Genomic DNA, 18888 nt, shown 5'->3' on the forward strand with positions numbered 1-18888 from the left:
AAGCACAAATAAGCTGCATTTATTGAACTTTAATATAACAGTCAAAGAGAGGATGGTTGATGAGGTGGTGAAATGGGAAGCAACCTCACATGGTAAAACTACCCTGTTTTATTAGCATTTTACTCTTCTGCACTCTTGGCCTCTTCACCCAACAGCTCTGTATATAATAATCCTAAAAAGTGTTTGTTTGTGTCAACTCCCGTCCCTGTGCTGAATTCCTGTCAGTCTGAGAATGGAACCTAGAACGAGATAAATCTTTGTTCTCATTCTACGATGGAACCAGGATGTGAGATGAGCACTTTAGCAAAGATGTCCTCATTGTGACAAGATCACATTCACAATAAAGCTTTTTTAACGTTTTTTTTTTTTAATCTTTTTTTTTTCTTCTCTTCGTTATTTTCACACTTGTCGCCCCCCAAACGATGACGGACCGGTGACAAAAAAATTGCACCCTCATCTCAGGAGCGTGAACCATGATGACTCGCAGCTAGCTCGCGCAAAACATGGCCGCCAAACAGAGGGGCCTCTCACGACTCACTGGCTCATCCACGCCACTAAGAGCCGCCAATCAAACCTGCTCGCCTTGTTCCATTTCCACCTTCTCTTCAATGTTTAAATGTTTTTCTTTTTAGTTTCGACTGGCCAGCGGTTACAACACAATGCTCCACAAAGGAGAGAGAGAGATAAGAGAATAGAGAGACAGAGCAAGAGAGAACCAACCAACCAATCAGCACACAGGAGCCAGAGACCTCCCCCAATCAGAGCTGTCTCAGACACAGAGCGAGAGAGACACATACGCCCCAAAAGAGAAGCGAAAAGCTGGCGCTCCCTCGCGGGCGCGGCCACAGGCACGGACACGGGGGGAGGGGTTGGGGGTGGTCAGGGGGTGAGCCTGCCCCCGGGGCCCCTAGCCCAGGCCTGTTGCAGGGTGAAGAGGACAGAGAGAGAGGGCAAGGTCCAGGTCAGGACCACCATGCACCGGAGGCCGGGCCCAGAGCTATAAAGGGATGGTTTTTTACGTGAGCTGTTCCTCTGGTAGGGCAAGTCTGGGTCGGGACGGGACAGCCACTGGATCAGGATGTTGCCGTTGTTATTCAGGTCCGACGAGCCTCCTGGAGATAGAGAAAGGAGGGAATAACATCAGAGAGGAAAATTAGTATGAGTTCATCAGGAGAGACTTATACTCTCCACTGATTTCTTAAAAATAAATCGTTGTGTATAGCATAATGGGGCCAGGCCATAATACTCACTGGGACAGGGCGCCAGGCGACAAATGCGTATGGTGTCTGGCTTGCTGTCCAGACAGAGACCGATGGTGTTGTCACGCGTGTGACACAACGCCAGCCTCTGCTGTGTCCCATTGGCACATGTCACCGAGCACTGTGGTCACACGAGCACAGAGGAAAAGTGTGAGAATAGGCTATACACAACAACCTCCAACATCATAAACACACACACACACCTACACACACACAGACTCCATACCACACATCTACATGCATACAAACTAAATAATACACCCATATAGCCCTATGTATTCATCGACCAAAACCCCCCTCTACCCCCAGCACTCCATCCTTACCTGTGACCAGGGCCCTACTCTCCACTGTGCAGGGCAGAGCTCTCTGTTGCAGGGCCTGCGTGCCTCAGGCCGGTCGTCATTGCAGTACTTGCTGTGAATGGGGCGCTTGTTGCCATTGTCTAAGGGCTGAACACAGCGAACGGACCTCATCTGGTACCCTGTTTTACCACACGTCTTACTGCACGGCTCCCACGGACCATCCTCCCAGCTACAAAGACACAAAGAACAAGAGGGAGTTAGAGGGAGGTACAGACAAAAACATACCTCTAGGCCTGGTTCCATTTTGGTCACTAGCCCTTTACACTCCAACCTCTTTGGTGTTCACAGGTTCAGTGTAGGGACCAAGGAGTGAAATGGAACAGGGCCATCCTCTATGTAAACATGTGGTAATCGTGGTAAACATGAAAATTAACCACACAAACATATCCATACGTACATGGGCTGGGAGCACTCCTTCTGGTTGCAGTCTCTGCTGATGGCGCGAGGCTTTTTGATGTTCTCACAGTAGCGTCGGTGGACCATTTTACTGTCCGCTCTCCTTCTACAGCCGTACCGGGTATACTGCTTACCTTTTCAGGCAGGACACACACAAACATCTGTTAGACAAAGATCTCCACATCCAAATCTCCTACCATGTTCCCCAGTCCCCCGGTGTCTTCCTGTGCTAGCGGTGTCACGGTAAAATACCTCCCCCACAGGGCTTGGAGCAGTAGGACCATTTCTTCAGGGCCCACTCGTAGAAGGAGGTGTCATCCAGCAGCATGTTGTTCTCTATGGCAGACAGCAGGTCCATGTGGATTATGTACTTATAGGACAGGGTCACCTTGGCATCTCCATGGGACTGCACCTGGACACAGGGAAACAACAGCACAATCATATTAGTACAGGTGTTATGTATGAAGCAAAAGTCAGGACTGGAAATGTCATAAACTCAAAGGTAGCGGTGACGTAATTCTGGACCATCAATATTAAGCTATAACAATCATATATGGTAAGAATTTAGTGTGTGTTTTGTGACTTGTATGTGTGTGTGTGTGTGTGTGTACCATGATGAGGACCCCGTGTCTGAGTGGTCCGTTGGTCTGTAGTGTCTCCTTGTCATGGTCATTATTCATGTATTCCCACTCCACACCCTTCTCTATGACCGCACGGGATTCTGGGAGGTCTCCCTCCGCATTCAGGAAGAACTGTCCTGATGCCTGGTTCTTCACCGCTGGGGAGGGAGGTGGAGTTATAAACTGGAATACTCACGCTTACACACACACTCACACACGCAGGCACGCACCCACAAACATACACACACACCCACCCACACACACACATTCACAAACACGCACATATTTCATACCTAGGATGTGTGCGGTTGGCTTAATCTCTTGGATCAGTAGGTGTCTCGCCCCTCGAGGGATTTCAAGTACTTTGAGGAAACCTGAAATGAAAACACCACATTTCCCTGAGGTCCAGACACCCACAGAGTAGACATCTTTTCAACTTGGTCAGGATACATTTTCATTCAACTTTATTGTTCGTCTGAGGAGCACAGGGTTAATTTCTGTGCACAGGGTTCATTTCTGTGCCCTCACTTGCTTCAAATACAATTTTAACTGCTCTTAGTTTTGCCAGCCAGGGTCAACAACAGTCAATTCCAGGAAATGCATCAAAATTAGTTTTTTTCCTTATTTCAGCTGGATGATATTTATTTAATATGATGTCATGGTATAGTGTTTACGTCACCGTTGGGCGGTGATCCTGCTCATATGGTAATGCTTTGAACAGGACATGATTCTGGCCAGGGCCAAACCCACAAAGCGTCTCAGAGTAGGAGTGCTGATCTAGGATCTGTCCACACAATATCATTCATTATGATCTAAAAGGCGAAACTGATCCTAGATCAGCAGTCCTACTCGGAGAGGCTTTGTTGATTTGGGCCCAGCTCTCCATGTGACCAGTAGAGGGGGCTCTTTAGTTAGATATCCAGTGAAGTTGTGACCACATCATCAGAATAGGACTCAGACCAGGAAAACAACCTCATCTATCTCACTTCCTGCACTGTTTTCATGCACTTTCATGTTCCAGGGTCTGACAACTCAGCTACATATTACCTCATTGGTCTCAGTCTGCCACAGTGGTGTGTTTGTGTGTGAGTGTGTGTGTGTGTTTGTGTGTGAGTGTGTGTGTGTGTGTGTGTGTGCCTGTGTGTGTGTGTGTGTACCTTGTTTCTTGGCACTGCGGGTGAAGTTGCCCTTGATGATCTTGCAGCTGGAGTTGTCTCCTCCACAGACACCACATTTATCCTCCTGTTGGGAGGACCCTACCACGCTGTCACAGCCCACTTTCTGCAACACACACAAACACACACACACGCACACACACATGCACAGACACACACACAACTAGAGTAAATATGGACACACACATAAACTTCACAAAGTTATTAACACTGACACACACCTCACACAGTTACACACACATAATTAGGGTTGCAATATTTTTTGTAACCCTACATATATTTAAAAACAAACACACTGACATATTTATGGGCACACACACTAACCTCACAGGCCCCGCGCACACACACGCTGTAGGGGTCTTTATATGAACAGCGCGTGCCGTCTTGGACCAGCCTCTGCATGTTGATCTTGTCTCGGGTCTCCTTGGACTGGCAATGGAGGTGGCAGCGCTGCTTAGCTGCACAACACAAACACACACACACACACGTTACAATACTTTATTTACATCCATAGTTAGTAGAACAGAACCATACAGAAACATTGTCTTAAGACACAGAGCCCTAATTTTGCCAAGCTTCATCTCCTTTTCCCATGTTGTCCTGCAGTTTGAGTGTGTATATAATGTGACTATATCTGACAGTATTACAAAACAGGCTGTAAAGGGATGTGGATATATACTATATAGGTAAATCACAGGGTCAGTCTGCAGAGAAAACACATGTACGTGGAGGGGAGGGGGAGGTTTAAAGGAGTACAAGGCAGGCCCAGCATATATCCCCTACAATAAGGATACAGCTCAGAGTTATTTACCCTTTGTGTAGGCCATGGAGGATCTCTGTCTAGCCTGTATGTGTTTCTGTAACCTCCCGAGCCAGACGTGTGTATACACCGACTATGCAATAGCTATAAAGTCTTGCATGCAAGATTGGTATTTATGTGGATTTGACCGTTCATTGTGTATGTCTACTTGCTGCAAAACAAATTGCCCAAGGATTGACTCGACCTTGAAGCCACAGAATCCCTATATGATTTACATTTTAGTCATTTAGCAGACGCGCTTATCCAGAGCGACTAAGTGCATATATTTTTGTACTGGTCCCCCGTGGGAATCGAACCCACAACCGTGGCATTGCAAGGGCCTTGCTCTACCAACTGAGCCACACGGGAACCGAGCTTAGATGACTCTAACTATGTCTTCGGTATGCAATGTTCAGAATGCACTGTGATTACCTTACTGATATTACAAAGTATTAGAAACACTTGTGAGTTCTCATTGACTCATGGTGATGCTATGCCAATACACAGTCCCTCACTCCCTCACTCCTCCAGCCAGAGTCCACAGAGAGGGGCCTGACGCCACAGATCATCCTAGAGGGAGAGAGAGTTCTCTGGTTGAGAGGGGCCGACTGATCGCCCTGACCAGCTGGACCCTGGATGACCAAAGTAGCTGGAACAATCAACACTTGTAAAACGTGTGTTTTTGAACTGTAGAGCATTGTTAGGAGGATGTTGATGGCTAGAAACACAACATCAACAGTATTTTACAACAGGCGTAATCAATTATTAGATCTGGAGCAAAGTCTAGATTTTCATACAGACTCACTTCTGTTCTCTCACACTATCTCTAAACACTGGAGATGACAACACACTAATGGAATTCATTCTAACCTCTCTCCTTACCTCTCCCTTTTCCCCCTTCTCTTTCTTCCCCTCTTTCTCTCGCCCGCGCATACTTGAGTAAGTTGAGGTCAAATACAGACCCTGGGAAGGCCTTGCTCAAAAGGATGGCATTTAGAAATGACAATGTGGAGAAAAACTATTTAGCATGGGGACTGGATCCGCAAGCCTCACACACTGCAAATACATACTCACACTTATAGATTACGAAAGGGCGTTTTTGGAGATGAAGAGAAAGAAGGGATGTTATGGGAATCCCATTCTGAGTTCTGATGGTTTAAACACATGCAGTATGGCTATGTTCTGTGAGTCACAACAGCTGACTGGCTGAGGAAAGAGGGAGGGAGGGAGGGAGAGAGAGAGTGAGAGAGAGAGAGAGAGAGAGAACCACCGACCGACACCGACCGACCGAGACGCCGAACAACACACTGACTGACACACCGACACATCGACCGAACAACCGACACACTGACCGACCGACACAGACAGACAGGTTGGAAAAGACCTCAGATTACGTCAGTGTGATTAGGCGGAGTGAGATAGGTCAAAGATAGAAGATAGTGTTTTTTAAAAAGGGGTCTTGGAGACGGGTTGTTGTTTTAGAAAGGTTCAAAGACAAGGGTTCAGTTTTTTAAGATGGGTACTTTCACACTGGTCAGCAGGAAACCAGCTGTCGGTGACCATAACCCCCCCCAACACACACACACACACACACACACACACACACACATACACACACACACACACAACATCTGCTGACTTATGCCCACTAGTGGCTCCCAACCCACCATTTGGTGAAGTCTGTGTGTAGGCTACTTACGTTCGGTGTGTTCATAAGGCAGCCAGTGGTGCTTGTTGTTGTGGAACTCAAACTCGGGGTCCAAGCTACGGCACTGCTCCTCCCTGAAGTCACTGTACAGCTCCTCACACTCCTGGCTGTTACACAGCTGGAACTGGTAGTTAGCACCCAGACAGGTACGACCTCCATTAGCAGGCCTGGGGAGGACAGGGAAATGTAGAAATGTTTCACTTGGTAAATGTGAACAGTGAATATGTTCTGTTCTGTTAGGACAAGTCCTAATGCTTTTTCACCATGATACTATACAAGTGTTACTAGGTAGATTTCTCAATATTTAGGGTAAAAAAATGTTTAAGTACCTGGGGTTGTCGCATTCACGGGTTCTAAACTGCACCCCTCCTCCACAGGTACGAGTGCAGGACCCAAACTGGCTCCACATGCCCCACCCACCATCCTGCTTTATCATGTCAATGGTCAGCCAGATACAGTGACCTTTGAAGCAGTGCTGTGATAGGACGATAGAGGGGAAGAAACTGTCAGAAGGTATTACTTTTACCATTAGGGTGGTGCGTGTGTGTGTGTGCGGTTGTGTGTGTGTGTGTATGTGTGCATGCGTGCGTGTATGTACCTTCCCATCCCCACACACGGTGCCGTCGATGGGCGGCCCTTTCTTGGTCTTGCAAAAGAAGGGGTTGTCAGGGTGGCTGCACCACAGCTGTTTGCAGGGGTCAAACGTCCGGTACTGCAATGGACAGATAGAGAAGAATCCTCACACACATATCTTCTCACATTATACACACACAGCCAGTAACTGGGTCTTTACCGAAAACATATAGTGTCACCAGACAAGGCATGTGACCTGCAACAGGTCACTCTTTCTCATATACAGACACCCAGACACTGGGAGGAGCTAGCGTCACAGAACATTCCAGAAATCACCTCAGACACTGGGAGGAGCTAGCATCACAGAACTTTCCAGAAATCACCTCAGACCTACTACACCAGAGAGAACAGATCAACTGGAGCATTGACTGTACTGCACATGTACAAGAAAATATACAAAACCACAATAACATAAGAGTCCAGACGGTAGTGTACTGTAGTAGTCCGTCACTGTTTCACTGTTACAACAACATGGTTGTTCAGGAAGCCAAAGAGCATGCAGACAAAACCAAAGAGGATGAGGCGAGAGAGACTCTCTGACTGAGAGAACCTGCAGCTCTGTGGGGTCAGAGAGGAGCGCAGGGAGAGCAGAAGATGAGGAGTAAGAGGTCAAATGTCAAAAGGTCAAAATGACCTATAATTGTTGCCCAACAGAGTAGGATAATGTTGTCCTTCTTCAGTTTTATGTTCCATGCCTCTAATGGATTTTGGGTACAATTAACTGAAAGTTCTAATAATTTCTAAATGGAGTCTCTGCCTCTTCTTTCTTTCACCCGTTTCCCTCTGTTCCCCCCTCTGTCCCCCTTTCCACAATAACAAAGCCGACCCAGACTCTCTACCCAGAATGACCTCTGGTGACCCCTCCAGTTGTTGGTCACAACAGGGTCAAAGGTCAACCTGCGGTTGGCACTGATGGCATCAGCCTGGTAGGCTGGCACGCGACACTGCAGGATCCTAAACCTGAACATAGAAAAGCAGCTCTCACTCCAGACCTTTCTTTCTGCCTGGAAAGGACTTCTATTTCTCTTTCTTCCCACCCCTTTTCCAATATCTGTGCCAATATCGCTTTCTGAATGGCCAAATAGTGACACATAGATTTACAGTAATAGGCGCCGTGTGTGTGTCAGTGTTGAGTTCATTTGCTATGGTTGACTTTTTCTGGCTATGGGATCCAGGAAAGCTGTTTGGGAGAAATCCAGATTTTACTTTTCTCTTTTTCTTTTTGGCACTAAATGAAAACCAAAAAAGTATATGTTTAGAATTCTGCAGAACACATGTCAGTCACGATAATGTGACGATGGGCAGAACGAAAGAACGGAAGATAAACAAGTAACGACGACAACCATACCGATAATCAATCAGAAGAAAATAAAGTGGCCAGATCGCTCCGAGGGGGGATTTGGGGGAGGGTAGGGGGGTAAACCTTACCTGTGTTCCAGCCTGGCCCACCTTTTGCAGCTAAAGGAATGAATGGTTTGACAAGAGAATAAAGGGTAATCTAGCAATGAGTGCAAAACCCTGCAAAGAGTAGGTCAGCTCAACTCTCATCTCTCTATCACAAAACAGCTCCCGAGATAAAAAGACAAGCTGTCTAAAAAGATAAGATTTTCAGTCAGTGTCAAGATACTTTGCGGGATGGACCTATTCAAGTGGGGACTTACACTGAGTATACCAAACATCAGGAACACCTTCCTAATATTGAGTTAAACCCCCCCCCCCCCCCACCCACTTTTTCCCTCAGATCAGCCTCAATTCATCGGAGCATGGATCTGCAAGGTGTCGAAAGATTTCCACAGGGATGCTTGCCTATGTTGACTCCAATGCTTCCCACAGTTGTGTCAAGTTGGCTGGATGTCCTTTGGGTGGTGGACCATTCTTGATACACACTGTAAACTGTTGAGCGTGAAAAACCAAGCAGCATTGCAGATCTTGACACAAACAGATGCACTTGGCACCTACAACCATACCCCGTTCAAAGACACTTAAATATTTTGTCTTGCCCATTCACCCTCTGAATGGCAGACATACACAATCCATGTCTCAATTGTCTCAAGGCTTAAAAATCATTATTTAACCTGTCTCCTCCCCTTTATCTACACTGATTGAAGTGAATTTAACAAGTGACATCAATAAGGGATCGCAGCTTTCACCTGGATTCACCTGGTCAGTCTATGTCATGGAAGGAGCAGGTGTTCTTAATGTTTTGTATACTCAGTGTTTATCAGTAGGGACTTCAGTGAGGAGTGAGGACTTGTATTGTATTCCTGTGTGGATATTATCCATGTAACCCTGTTCATCACAGTATCATTGGGGACTGAATTGTGAAGTGGTTCTGAAGTCAAGTGGGTGGCTTTTCAACTACAGGCACCACTACTCTGGGTACTCTGTTAACATATATTAACCTAGTACGTATATATTGGTATTAGCAGTAGTTAGTGCATATGTTAGTATACCACTTGTTCCTTTGGGGAGTTCTTACCGCGGTACACATCATGTAGCCCACGCCGAAGTCGAAGCGACACTGTTCGTTCATGGAGTAGTGCAGACCAGGAAGTCTGGGCAGGGACGGCCAGTTATGTTCATAGGGGTCATCACGAAGACATTCGTAGGATCTGGGGGAGTCAAAAGAGACATTGTGAGCTAACAGTGCTGTCATATTAATTTCAGGTTTTATATTCAGTGAATAAAAACAGAGTGCCGCGATTCTGTTTTTACATTTGTTGTTTGGAACAATCGAATAATTTCAGTTTAGGACCCTTCTTCAGGCTGCATTAGTTTTTATATGGGAGAAATAGTTGTTAATAAAAGCTCTGTATGATGTGAACACTGATTAAAGTGGAGTTCCGTTTTTTTGTTTGTTTGATGTTGGAGTCATTCAGTTCTGGTGAAAAGGAATTTAAACAAGTTGTAATGTGTGTAAGTGTGTTTATGTGCGTGTGTGTGCATGCTTGAGTGCCTGCGTGCGTTTGTGTATGTATACAGTAGGTGTGTGCTAGACTCACTGTAGGTATCGTCCTAGCTCCTGCTGGCTACAGCGTGACCAATGGAAGCGGTGGAAGGCAGCTTGAACCAACGGGGCCATGATGCTCCCCATGTGCACCTCGTCTCCACAGCGATTCCCCTGGCCATCGTGCTCCATACCCAGCCTGGGGGAAGGAGAAAGGGGGAGGGCAGAGGGGAATTCATCAATATGTGGACAGGTATATGTATCTAATTTAATGTTTCATTGTGGATATAAAGTGTGTGTGTGTGTGTGTGTGAAGGGCGGGCGGGTTGAATAAAGAGAAAACGATGCATTAAAACAATTTATAAATCTATAATTATTGTGCAATTTATATCTATAGGCTACATTGAGGTTTTTCTTTCATTATTTTAATCTGGCATTAGTGTGTAAGCCTAAGCTTTAGGACCAAATATACGCCAAATTGTACGCGCACCAAATACACACCAATCGCCAAATGATTTTGGGAATTTGGGCAGAAAAATATTCAGGAAATAAATGAAGACATTTTTAAGAAAAACATAATTGTTCAAAACATTTTCAAGAGAAAAAAAGGGAACTGTACAATGCATTTTCTATATTTGCGGGTGTGGGTCGGGTACGGGCTTCAGATTTGAACTTTCTTACATATAGTCGGGTGGTTGTGGTAGGGTGCAGTTGAACAAACAGCTGACCCGAAAATCAGTAGTGTGTATGTACTCACACATGTCCTGTCTCGTGGGCTACCACAAAGGCAGAAGAAAAACCATCCTCGTGGTTCAGAGTACAGCTCCTCACTGGGTGACACATCCCTGTTACTGGAGCATAACCTGAAGAAGGGATGGAGCGAGAGATGGATGGATGGATGGATGGATGGAGAGAGAGAGAGAGAGAGAGAGAGAGAGACATTGCATGAAGCACTGTGGTCACATTTGAACAAGTAGCAAGTCTCTTGTACGGCTCTCTCAGAGTACATACAGTCTCTGTCACGTTCTCTCATTGGTCTGTTCTCTCTATAGGCTAGCAGGTCCGTTTCTGTAGTCTCTCTGTTCTCTCTAGCAGGTCTGTGGCTATAGTATCTCTGTTATCCCTAGCAGGTCTGTGGCTATAGTCTCTCTGTTCTCTCTAGCAGGTCTGTGGCTGTAGTCTCTCTGTTCTCCCTAGCAGGTCTGTGGCTGTAGTCTCTCTCTGTGCTCTCTAGCAGGGCTGTGGCTGTAGTCTCTCCGTGTTGTGTTCTTTCTAGCAGGTCTGTGACTGTAGTCTCTCCGTGTTGTGTTCTTTCTAGCAGGTCTGTGACTGTAGTCTCTCCGTGTTGTGTTCTTTCTAGCAGGTCTGTGACTGTAGTCTCTCCGTGTTGTGTTCTTTCTAGCAGGTCTGTGACTGTAGTCTCTCCGCGTTGTGTTCTTTCTAGCAGGGCTGTGGCTGTAGTGTATTGATTTTCTCTCTAGCTCAAGGCTCAAGCCAAGGGCAGCTGAAGGGCTGCTGTAGACCACTGCTTTAGAGCTACAGAACTCCCTCGAGACATGCTGCTAGCCTGCTCTCACTCTGACTTCACTAAACACCACTAAACCATACGCAACAACACAACAGAACAAAACCATATGTACGTTTGTGTGTGTGTGTTACCCTGCATGCCGGTAGGCCCGAACTCCTGTCGTGTGAGGAATATAGCGTGGTCGTGGTACTCTGCATCTCCTGTGTCCTGTTTCTGCTGCAGGAAGGCCCAGCGACACACATTCTCCAGACTCTGAGATGGGTTCCCCAACTCTATCAGACTCATAGACTATAGAGAGCGAGAGCGAGAGAGAGACAGAGAGAGAGACAGAGAGAGAGAGACAGAGACAGAGAAGAAAAGGACAGAGGAGAAAATATTGTAGCAGATGTTCAGTCAGAAGTTCATGTGTCTCTTCAATCAGGCTCAGTCAGTGACAAGAGCGGCTCTAAATGTATAATGCTATTCCTGATGTGTCCAGCAGATGTCAGTATTGCAGTAGCAGTCGGCCACAGGGTGGACCCGCAAGGTGCCAAGGTGAGCTAAAATACCTTTGGTGTTATAGGGTACTTACATGCTTGCCTTAGACAAAACGATACGCATTTTAAGATGTACACATATTCTCCTACTGCAAAGTCATTTTTCTTACATCCAATACTGCATTTCCTGATTCTGTGAAATTCACAACAATTTATTTTTTACATATGAACCCAAACATACATACTTACAGAAATATGAATTTCTTATGCAATGGTTACATTTTCCCAAAATAATACATACTCCCACATATAGACCTACATTCTCTCTCTCTCTCCGTCACCTCTCCTGTTCTTTCTCACTGTGTCAGCCACTCCTTTTTCTTCTCTCTCTCTCTCTCTCTCTCTCTCTCTCCCCCCCCCCCCCCCCCCCCCACCCTCACTTTCTATTTTCACACATACACATTGTACAGTTCAATTCTGCCTCTCTGTCCTGCAGTGAAGACATATGACCGCCTCTCTGGTCAAATTATTGAGTAAGCAATGTACGTGGTGAACTAACATACATCTGTGTATGTGTTTGTGTGTGTGTTTGTGTGTGTGTTTGTATGTGTGTGTTCAGGGTCACTCGGCCAATCTGTAGGCTGGCCATGCACTTCTCTGTTGCCAAGGTAATTGGGGATGATGGACAGTCAGAGCCTTGGCCTGAGCTGCATGCGGATAGAGGCGGGGCCACGAGAGCTGGTCAAGGAGTGTGTGTGTGTGTGTGTGTGTGTGTGTGTGTGTGTGTGTGTGTGTGGGTGTACAGTGGCTTGCGAAAGTATTCACCCCCCTTGGCATTTTTCCTATTTTGTTGCCTTACAACCTGGAATTAAAATTGATTTTTGGGGGGTTTGTATAATTAGATTTACACAACATGCCTACCACTTTGAAGATGCAAAATAATTTTTGGGGTGAAACAAACAAGAAATAAGACAAAAAAAAAACAGAAAACTTGAACGTGCATAACTATTCACCCCCCCAAAATCAATACTTAGTAGAACAACCTTTTGCAGCAATTACAGCTGCAAGTCTCTTGGGGTATGTCTCTATAAGCTTGGCACATCTACCCACTGGGATTTTTGCCCATTATTCAAGGCAAAACTGCTCCAGCTCCTTCAAGTTGGATGGGTTCCGCTGGTGTACAGCAATCTTAAGTCATACCACAGATTCTCAATTGGATTGAGGTCTGGGCTTTGACTAGGCCATTCCAAGACATTTACATATTTCCCCTTAAACCACTCTAGTGTTGCTTTAGCAGTATGCTTAGGGTCATTGTCCTGCTGGAAGATGAACCTCCGTCCCAGTCTCAAATCTCTGGAAAACTGAAACAAGTTTCCCTCAAGAATTTCCCTGTATTTAGCGCAATCCATCAATCCTTCAATTCTGACCAGTTTCCCAGTCCCTGCCAATGAAAAACATCCCCACAGCATGATGCTGCCACCACCATGCTTCACTGTGGGGATGGTGTTCTCGGGGTGATGAGAGGTGTTGGGTTTGCGCCAGACATAGTGTTTTCTTTGAAGGCCAAAAATCTCAATTTCATCTGACCAGAATACCTTCTTCCATATATTTGGGGAGTCTCCCACATGGCTTTTGGCAAACACCAAACGTGTTTGCTTATTTTTTTCTTTAAGCAATGGCTTTTTTCTGGCCACTCTTCCGTAAAGCCCATCTCTGTGGAGTGTACGGCTTAAAGTGGTCATATGGACAGATACTACAATCTCCGCTGTGGAGCTTTGCAGCTCCTTCAGGGTTATCTTTGGTCTCTTTGTTGCCATTCTGATGAATGCCCTCCTTGCCTGGTCCGTGAGTTTTGGTGGGCGGCCCTCTCTTGGCAGGTTTGTTGTGGTGCCATATTCTTTCCTTTTTAATAATGGATTTAAATGGTGCTCCGTGGGATGTTCAAAGTTTCAGATATTTTTTTATAACCCAACCCTGATCTGTACTTCTCCACAACTTTGTCCCTGACCTGTTTGAAGAGCTCCTTGGTCTTCATGGTGCCGCTTGCTTGGTGGTGCCCCTTTCTTAGTGGTGTTGCAGACTCTGGGGCCTTTCAGAACAGGTGTATATATACTGAGATCATGTGACAGATCATGTGACACTTAGATTGCACACAGGTTGACTTTATTTAACTAATTATGTGGCTTCTGAAGGTAATTGGTTGCACCAGATCTTATTTAGGGGCTTCATAGCAAAGGGGTGAATACATATGCACGCACCACTTTTCTGTTATTTATTTATTTATTTTAAAAAAAAAATGTTTTTTTTTTCATTTCACTACACCAATTTGGACTATTTTGTGTATGTCCATTACATGAAATCCAAATAAAAATCCATTTAAATTACAGGTTGTAATGCAACAAAATAGGAAAAACGCCAAGGGGAATGAATACTTTTGCAAGGCACTGTATGTCTGTACTCTGAAAACTTCCATTGAGACAGAGAAAGGAGAGTAGAAGGAAAGGTTAAAGTTAGGCATACGGTTAGCAGTGTGGTTTAAGTTAGGTTAGGGTTAGGTTTAAAATTGAAAAAATATAAATTGTAGAACTTCCGATTTGCAGCTTGGCCAGATAGTGTCAACCGAAGGGAAGGAAGGATAGATAGATAGATAGATAGATAGATAGATAGATAGATAGATAGATAGATAGATAGATAGATAGATAGATAGATAGATAGATAGATAGATAGATAGATAGATAGATAGATAGATAGTGCCTTCTGAAAGTATTCAGACCCCTTGACTTTTTCAAAATTTTGTTACGTTACAGCCTTATTCTAAAATGGATGAAATACAAAATACAAAATTAGCAAACATTTCTAAAAACCTGTTTTTGCTTTGTCATTATGGGGTATTTTGTGTAGATTGATGAGGGGGAAAAAACTATTTAATCGATTTTAGAATAAGGCTGTAACCTAACAAAATGTGGAAATAGTCAAGGGGTCTAAATACTTTCCGAAGGCACTGTAAATAGAGAGCATTCGGAAAGTATTCAGACCCCTTCCCTTTTTCCACATTTTGTTACGTTACAGCCTTATTCTAAAATACCCCATTATGAAAACAGGTTTTTAGATGTTTATGCAAATGCATAAAAAATAAAAAATAAACTGAAATACCTTATTTACATAAGTATTAAGACCCTTTGCTATGAGACTAAAAATTGAGCTCAGGTGCATCCTGTTTCCAGATGTGTGTACAACTTGATTGGAGTCCACCTGTGGTAAATTCAATTGATTGGACATGATTTGGAAAGGCACACACCTGTCTATATAAGGTCCCACAGTTGACAGTGCATGTCAGAGCAAAAATCAAGCCATTAGGTCGAAGGAATTGTCCGTAGAGCTCCAAGAAAGGATTGTGTCGAGGCACAGATCTGGGGAAGTGTACCAAAAAATGTCTGCAGCATTGAAGGTCCCCAATAACACAGTGGCCTCCATCATTCTTAAATTGAAGAAGTTCGGAACTACCAAGACTCTTCCTAGAACTGGCTTCCCGGCCAAACTGAGCAATCGGGGGAGAAGGGCCTTGGTCAGGGAGTTGACCAAGAACCCGATTGTGACTCTGACAGAGCTTCAGAGTTCCTCTGTGGAGATGGGAGAAACCTTCCAGAAGGACAACCATCTCTGCAGCACTCCACCAATCAGCCCTTTATGGTAGAGTGGCCAGATGGAAGCCACTCCTCAGTAAAAGGCACATGACAGTCCGCTTGGAGTTTGCCAAAAGGCACCTAAAGGACTCTCAGACCATGAGAAACAAGATTCTCTGGTCTGATGAAACCAAGATTGAACTCATTGGTCTGAATGCCAAGCGTCACGTCTTGAGGAAACCTGGCACCATCCCTACAGTGAAGCATGGTGGTGGCAGCATCATGCAGTGGGGATGTTTTTCAGCAGCAAGGACTGGGAGACTAGTCAGGATCGAGGGAAAGATGAACGGAGCAAAGTACAGAGAGATCCTTGATGAAAACCTGCTCCAGAGCGCTCAGGACCTCAGACTGAGACGAAGGTTCACCTTCCAACAGGACAACGACCCTAAGCACATAGCCAAGACAACGCAGAAGTGGCTTCGGGACAAGTCTCTGAATGTCCTTGAGTGGCCCAGCCAGAGCCCAGACTTGAATCCGATCGAACATCTCCAGAGAGACCTGAAAATAGCTGTGCAGCGACTCTCACCATCCAACCTGACAGAGCTTGAGAGGATCTGCAGAGAAGAATGGGAGAAACTCACCAAATACAGGTGTGCCAAGCTTGTAGCGTTATACCCAAGAAGACTCGATGATGTAATCACTGCCAAACGTGCTTCAACAAAGTACTGAGTAAAGCGTCTGAATACTTATGTAAATGTGATATTTCAGTTGTAGTTTTTTTTATACATTTGCAACAATTTCTAAAAACCTGTTTTTGCTTTGTCATCATGGGGTATTGTGTGTAGATTGATGAGGGGGGAAAACATTTTAATCCATTTTAGAATAAGGCTGTAACAAAATGTGGAAAAAGTCAAGGGGTCTGAATACTTTCCGAATGCACTGTAGATAGATAGATAGATAGATAGAGTGTGTTAACCCTCGCAAGGCTGCCGGCCCAGACGGCATCCCTAGCCGAGCCCTCAGAGCATGTGGTGTTTTCTGACATTCTTTATCTCTCTCTAGCTCAGGCCACTATCCCGACCTACTTCAACATGTCCACTATCATCCCAGTGCCCAAGAAAGGGAAAGTAATTGAACTGAATGACTACCGACCCATAGCACTCACATCCGTCATTATGAAGCGCTTTGAGAGGCTAGTCAAAGATCAAATCACTTCCTCCCTCCCGACACACTCACCCTGTCAAATTCGCCTACCGCCCTGACAGATCCACTGACGACGCAATCGCCATTGCACTGCAAACTGCCCTCTGCCCTCACCCATCTCGACAAAAGGAATGCACATGTGAGAACGCTGTTCATCGACTACAGCTCGGCCTTCAATACCATAGTGCCCTCTAAGCTCACCACAAAGCTCATGGCCCTGGGTCTGAACTCATCCCTATACAACTGGGTCCTGGACTTCCTGACAGGCCGCCCCCAGCTGGTGAAGGTAGGCAACATTAGCTCCTCGACACTGATTCTCAACACGGGGGCCCCACAATGGTGCGTCCTCAGTGCCCTCCTGTACTCCCTGTATACCCACGACCACGTGGCCTCACACAGTTCCAACTCCATCATCAAGTTTGCTGACGACACGACAGCAGTAGGCCTGATTACCAAAAATGACGAGATGGCCTACAGGGAGGAGGTAGGCACTCTAATGGCGTGGGTCCAGGTAAACAACCTCTCCCTCAATGTCAGCAAAACAAAGGAGCTGACTGTGGACTTCAGGAGGAACCAGGCTGGGCAAGCCCCCATCCAAGGGGCCGCTGTGGAGACGGTCAAAAACTTCAAGTTCCTCTGCGTACACATCTCCGAGCAGCTGAAATGGACACCGTGGTGAAAAAGGCACGACAGCGACTCTTCAACCTCAGGATGCTGAAGAAATGCGGTCTGTCCCAGAGGGCCCTCATAGTGTTCTACAGGAGCACCATCGAGAGCTCCACTGCCACGGACCGCAGGGCGCTGCAGAACGCACCATTGGGTGCCCACTGACTGCCCTCCAGGACACCTACAACACCAGGTGTCGCAGGAAGGCCAAGAAGATAATTAGGGACCCCAGCCAACCAAGCCATGGCCTGTTCTCCCTGCTTCCATCACTAAGAAGCGGGCAGTACAGGAGCATCATGGCAAAAACTGGAAGACTGGCCAATAGCTTCTACCCCCAGACCATCAGGCTGCTGAATTAGTCAAATACCTGCTCCCCCCTCCTGCCCCCCCGCCCCAATGGACATTTTCCATTGGAAAATATGTATATATTTTATTTATATTGATTCATATTCTTTAATTTACATTTATAGTTTTTATTTCACTTTGGGATGCATTGTTGGAGCTCAGAGCTTAAGATTTCCACTGTACCCTGTAATTACACCTGCAACCCTGTACATGTGACTATTCAACTTCTAATCTAATCTAATCAAGATAGATAGATGATAGAATTACAGAGCAGCATCCGCCAGTCTGTCTGGTTGTTTATGAATGAGGGAAGGCTATCATTGATTGTTTATCTTTGTCTGGACTTCCCATGATTCCGTGCTCCAGCCCACCAGGGAAAAAGCCAGTTGCATAACGGCAGTGTTTCTATGTGCTTTGGTGATGAACTGTGAAGGCGTGTGACTTTGAAAACCCTCCCCTGGGATCCACATGCTTTTAGTTCCTCTTTTGCTCAGTCCACTGGAATAACAGGCTGTAGGCCTCGGTGAGTGCAGAGAGGGTTGTGTGTGTGTGTGTGTGTGTGTGTGTGTGTAGGGCTGCAGAAAATGCTCCATAAAATATAACATGGCTGCAGCCTTTCAAGGAACAGGTTCATAAAACAGAGGCTCAACTCAATCAAACCTGAAGTAGATTAAAAACATGGATTTTCTTTCCATAGTCAAAACAACCTGTAAAAATGATATATAGGCTAACACACATTCACAAAAACAGTCTTTTACCTTCCCATAGCCCAGCATGATGATTCGTACTAGCACCACGTTGATCCTGGCTCCCAGAGTGTGGTCATGGTAAATCTCATTCACCTGCACAGACAAAGACACATAGACATTTACTGTAACAACACACAAGGAAGAGTGAGAGAGAGTTGAGGAGAAAAAGAAAGAGGATTTATTCTTAGAACATGGAATGAAAGAAGATAGAGAGCTTCAGGGAGAGGAAAAGGAGAGGAAAAAGACAGGATGAGTGATGGGAAAATAAAGATAGATACAGGGAGGAGAGGAGGTAGAGAAAGAGAGGGAACAGAGGGGTACACTCTTAGAAAAAAAGGTGCTATCTAGAACCTAAAAGGGTTCTTTGGCTGTCCCCATAGGAGAACCCTATGAAGAACC

At 45.5% G+C, this 18888-nt stretch overlaps 1 protein-coding gene across 1 annotated transcript in view; it reads right to left on the minus strand.

Annotated features, from left to right (window-relative positions):
- LOC311107670 (A disintegrin and metalloproteinase with thrombospondin motifs 2-like) overlaps positions 1–18888 on the minus strand; it is a gene marked incomplete at its 5' end in the record, with an annotated part of 114770 nt that overhangs the window by 4020 nt on the left and 91862 nt on the right. Inside the window, 18 exons of the mRNA XM_084150192.1 lie at positions 1020–1112; positions 1251–1380; positions 1583–1790; positions 2019–2151; positions 2270–2429; positions 2629–2795; positions 2931–3011; positions 3795–3918; positions 4137–4270; positions 6311–6486; positions 6649–6794; positions 6918–7031; positions 8381–8410; positions 9432–9564; positions 9955–10098; positions 10657–10762; positions 11559–11715; positions 18499–18582. Coding sequence (XP_084006318.1) covers positions 1020–1112; positions 1251–1380; positions 1583–1790; positions 2019–2151; positions 2270–2429; positions 2629–2795; positions 2931–3011; positions 3795–3918; positions 4137–4270; positions 6311–6486; positions 6649–6794; positions 6918–7031; positions 8381–8410; positions 9432–9564; positions 9955–10098; positions 10657–10762; positions 11559–11715; positions 18499–18582 — 2320 coding nt within the window. The remainder of the gene's footprint in view (positions 1–1019; positions 1113–1250; positions 1381–1582; positions 1791–2018; positions 2152–2269; positions 2430–2628; positions 2796–2930; positions 3012–3794; positions 3919–4136; positions 4271–6310; positions 6487–6648; positions 6795–6917; positions 7032–8380; positions 8411–9431; positions 9565–9954; positions 10099–10656; positions 10763–11558; positions 11716–18498; positions 18583–18888) is intronic.

Source organism: Coregonus lavaretus (genome assembly GCF_964263955.1).
Source record: "Coregonus lavaretus genome assembly, chromosome: 32".
In the NCBI taxonomy this organism is placed as follows: domain Eukaryota; kingdom Metazoa; phylum Chordata; class Actinopteri; order Salmoniformes; family Salmonidae; genus Coregonus; species Coregonus lavaretus.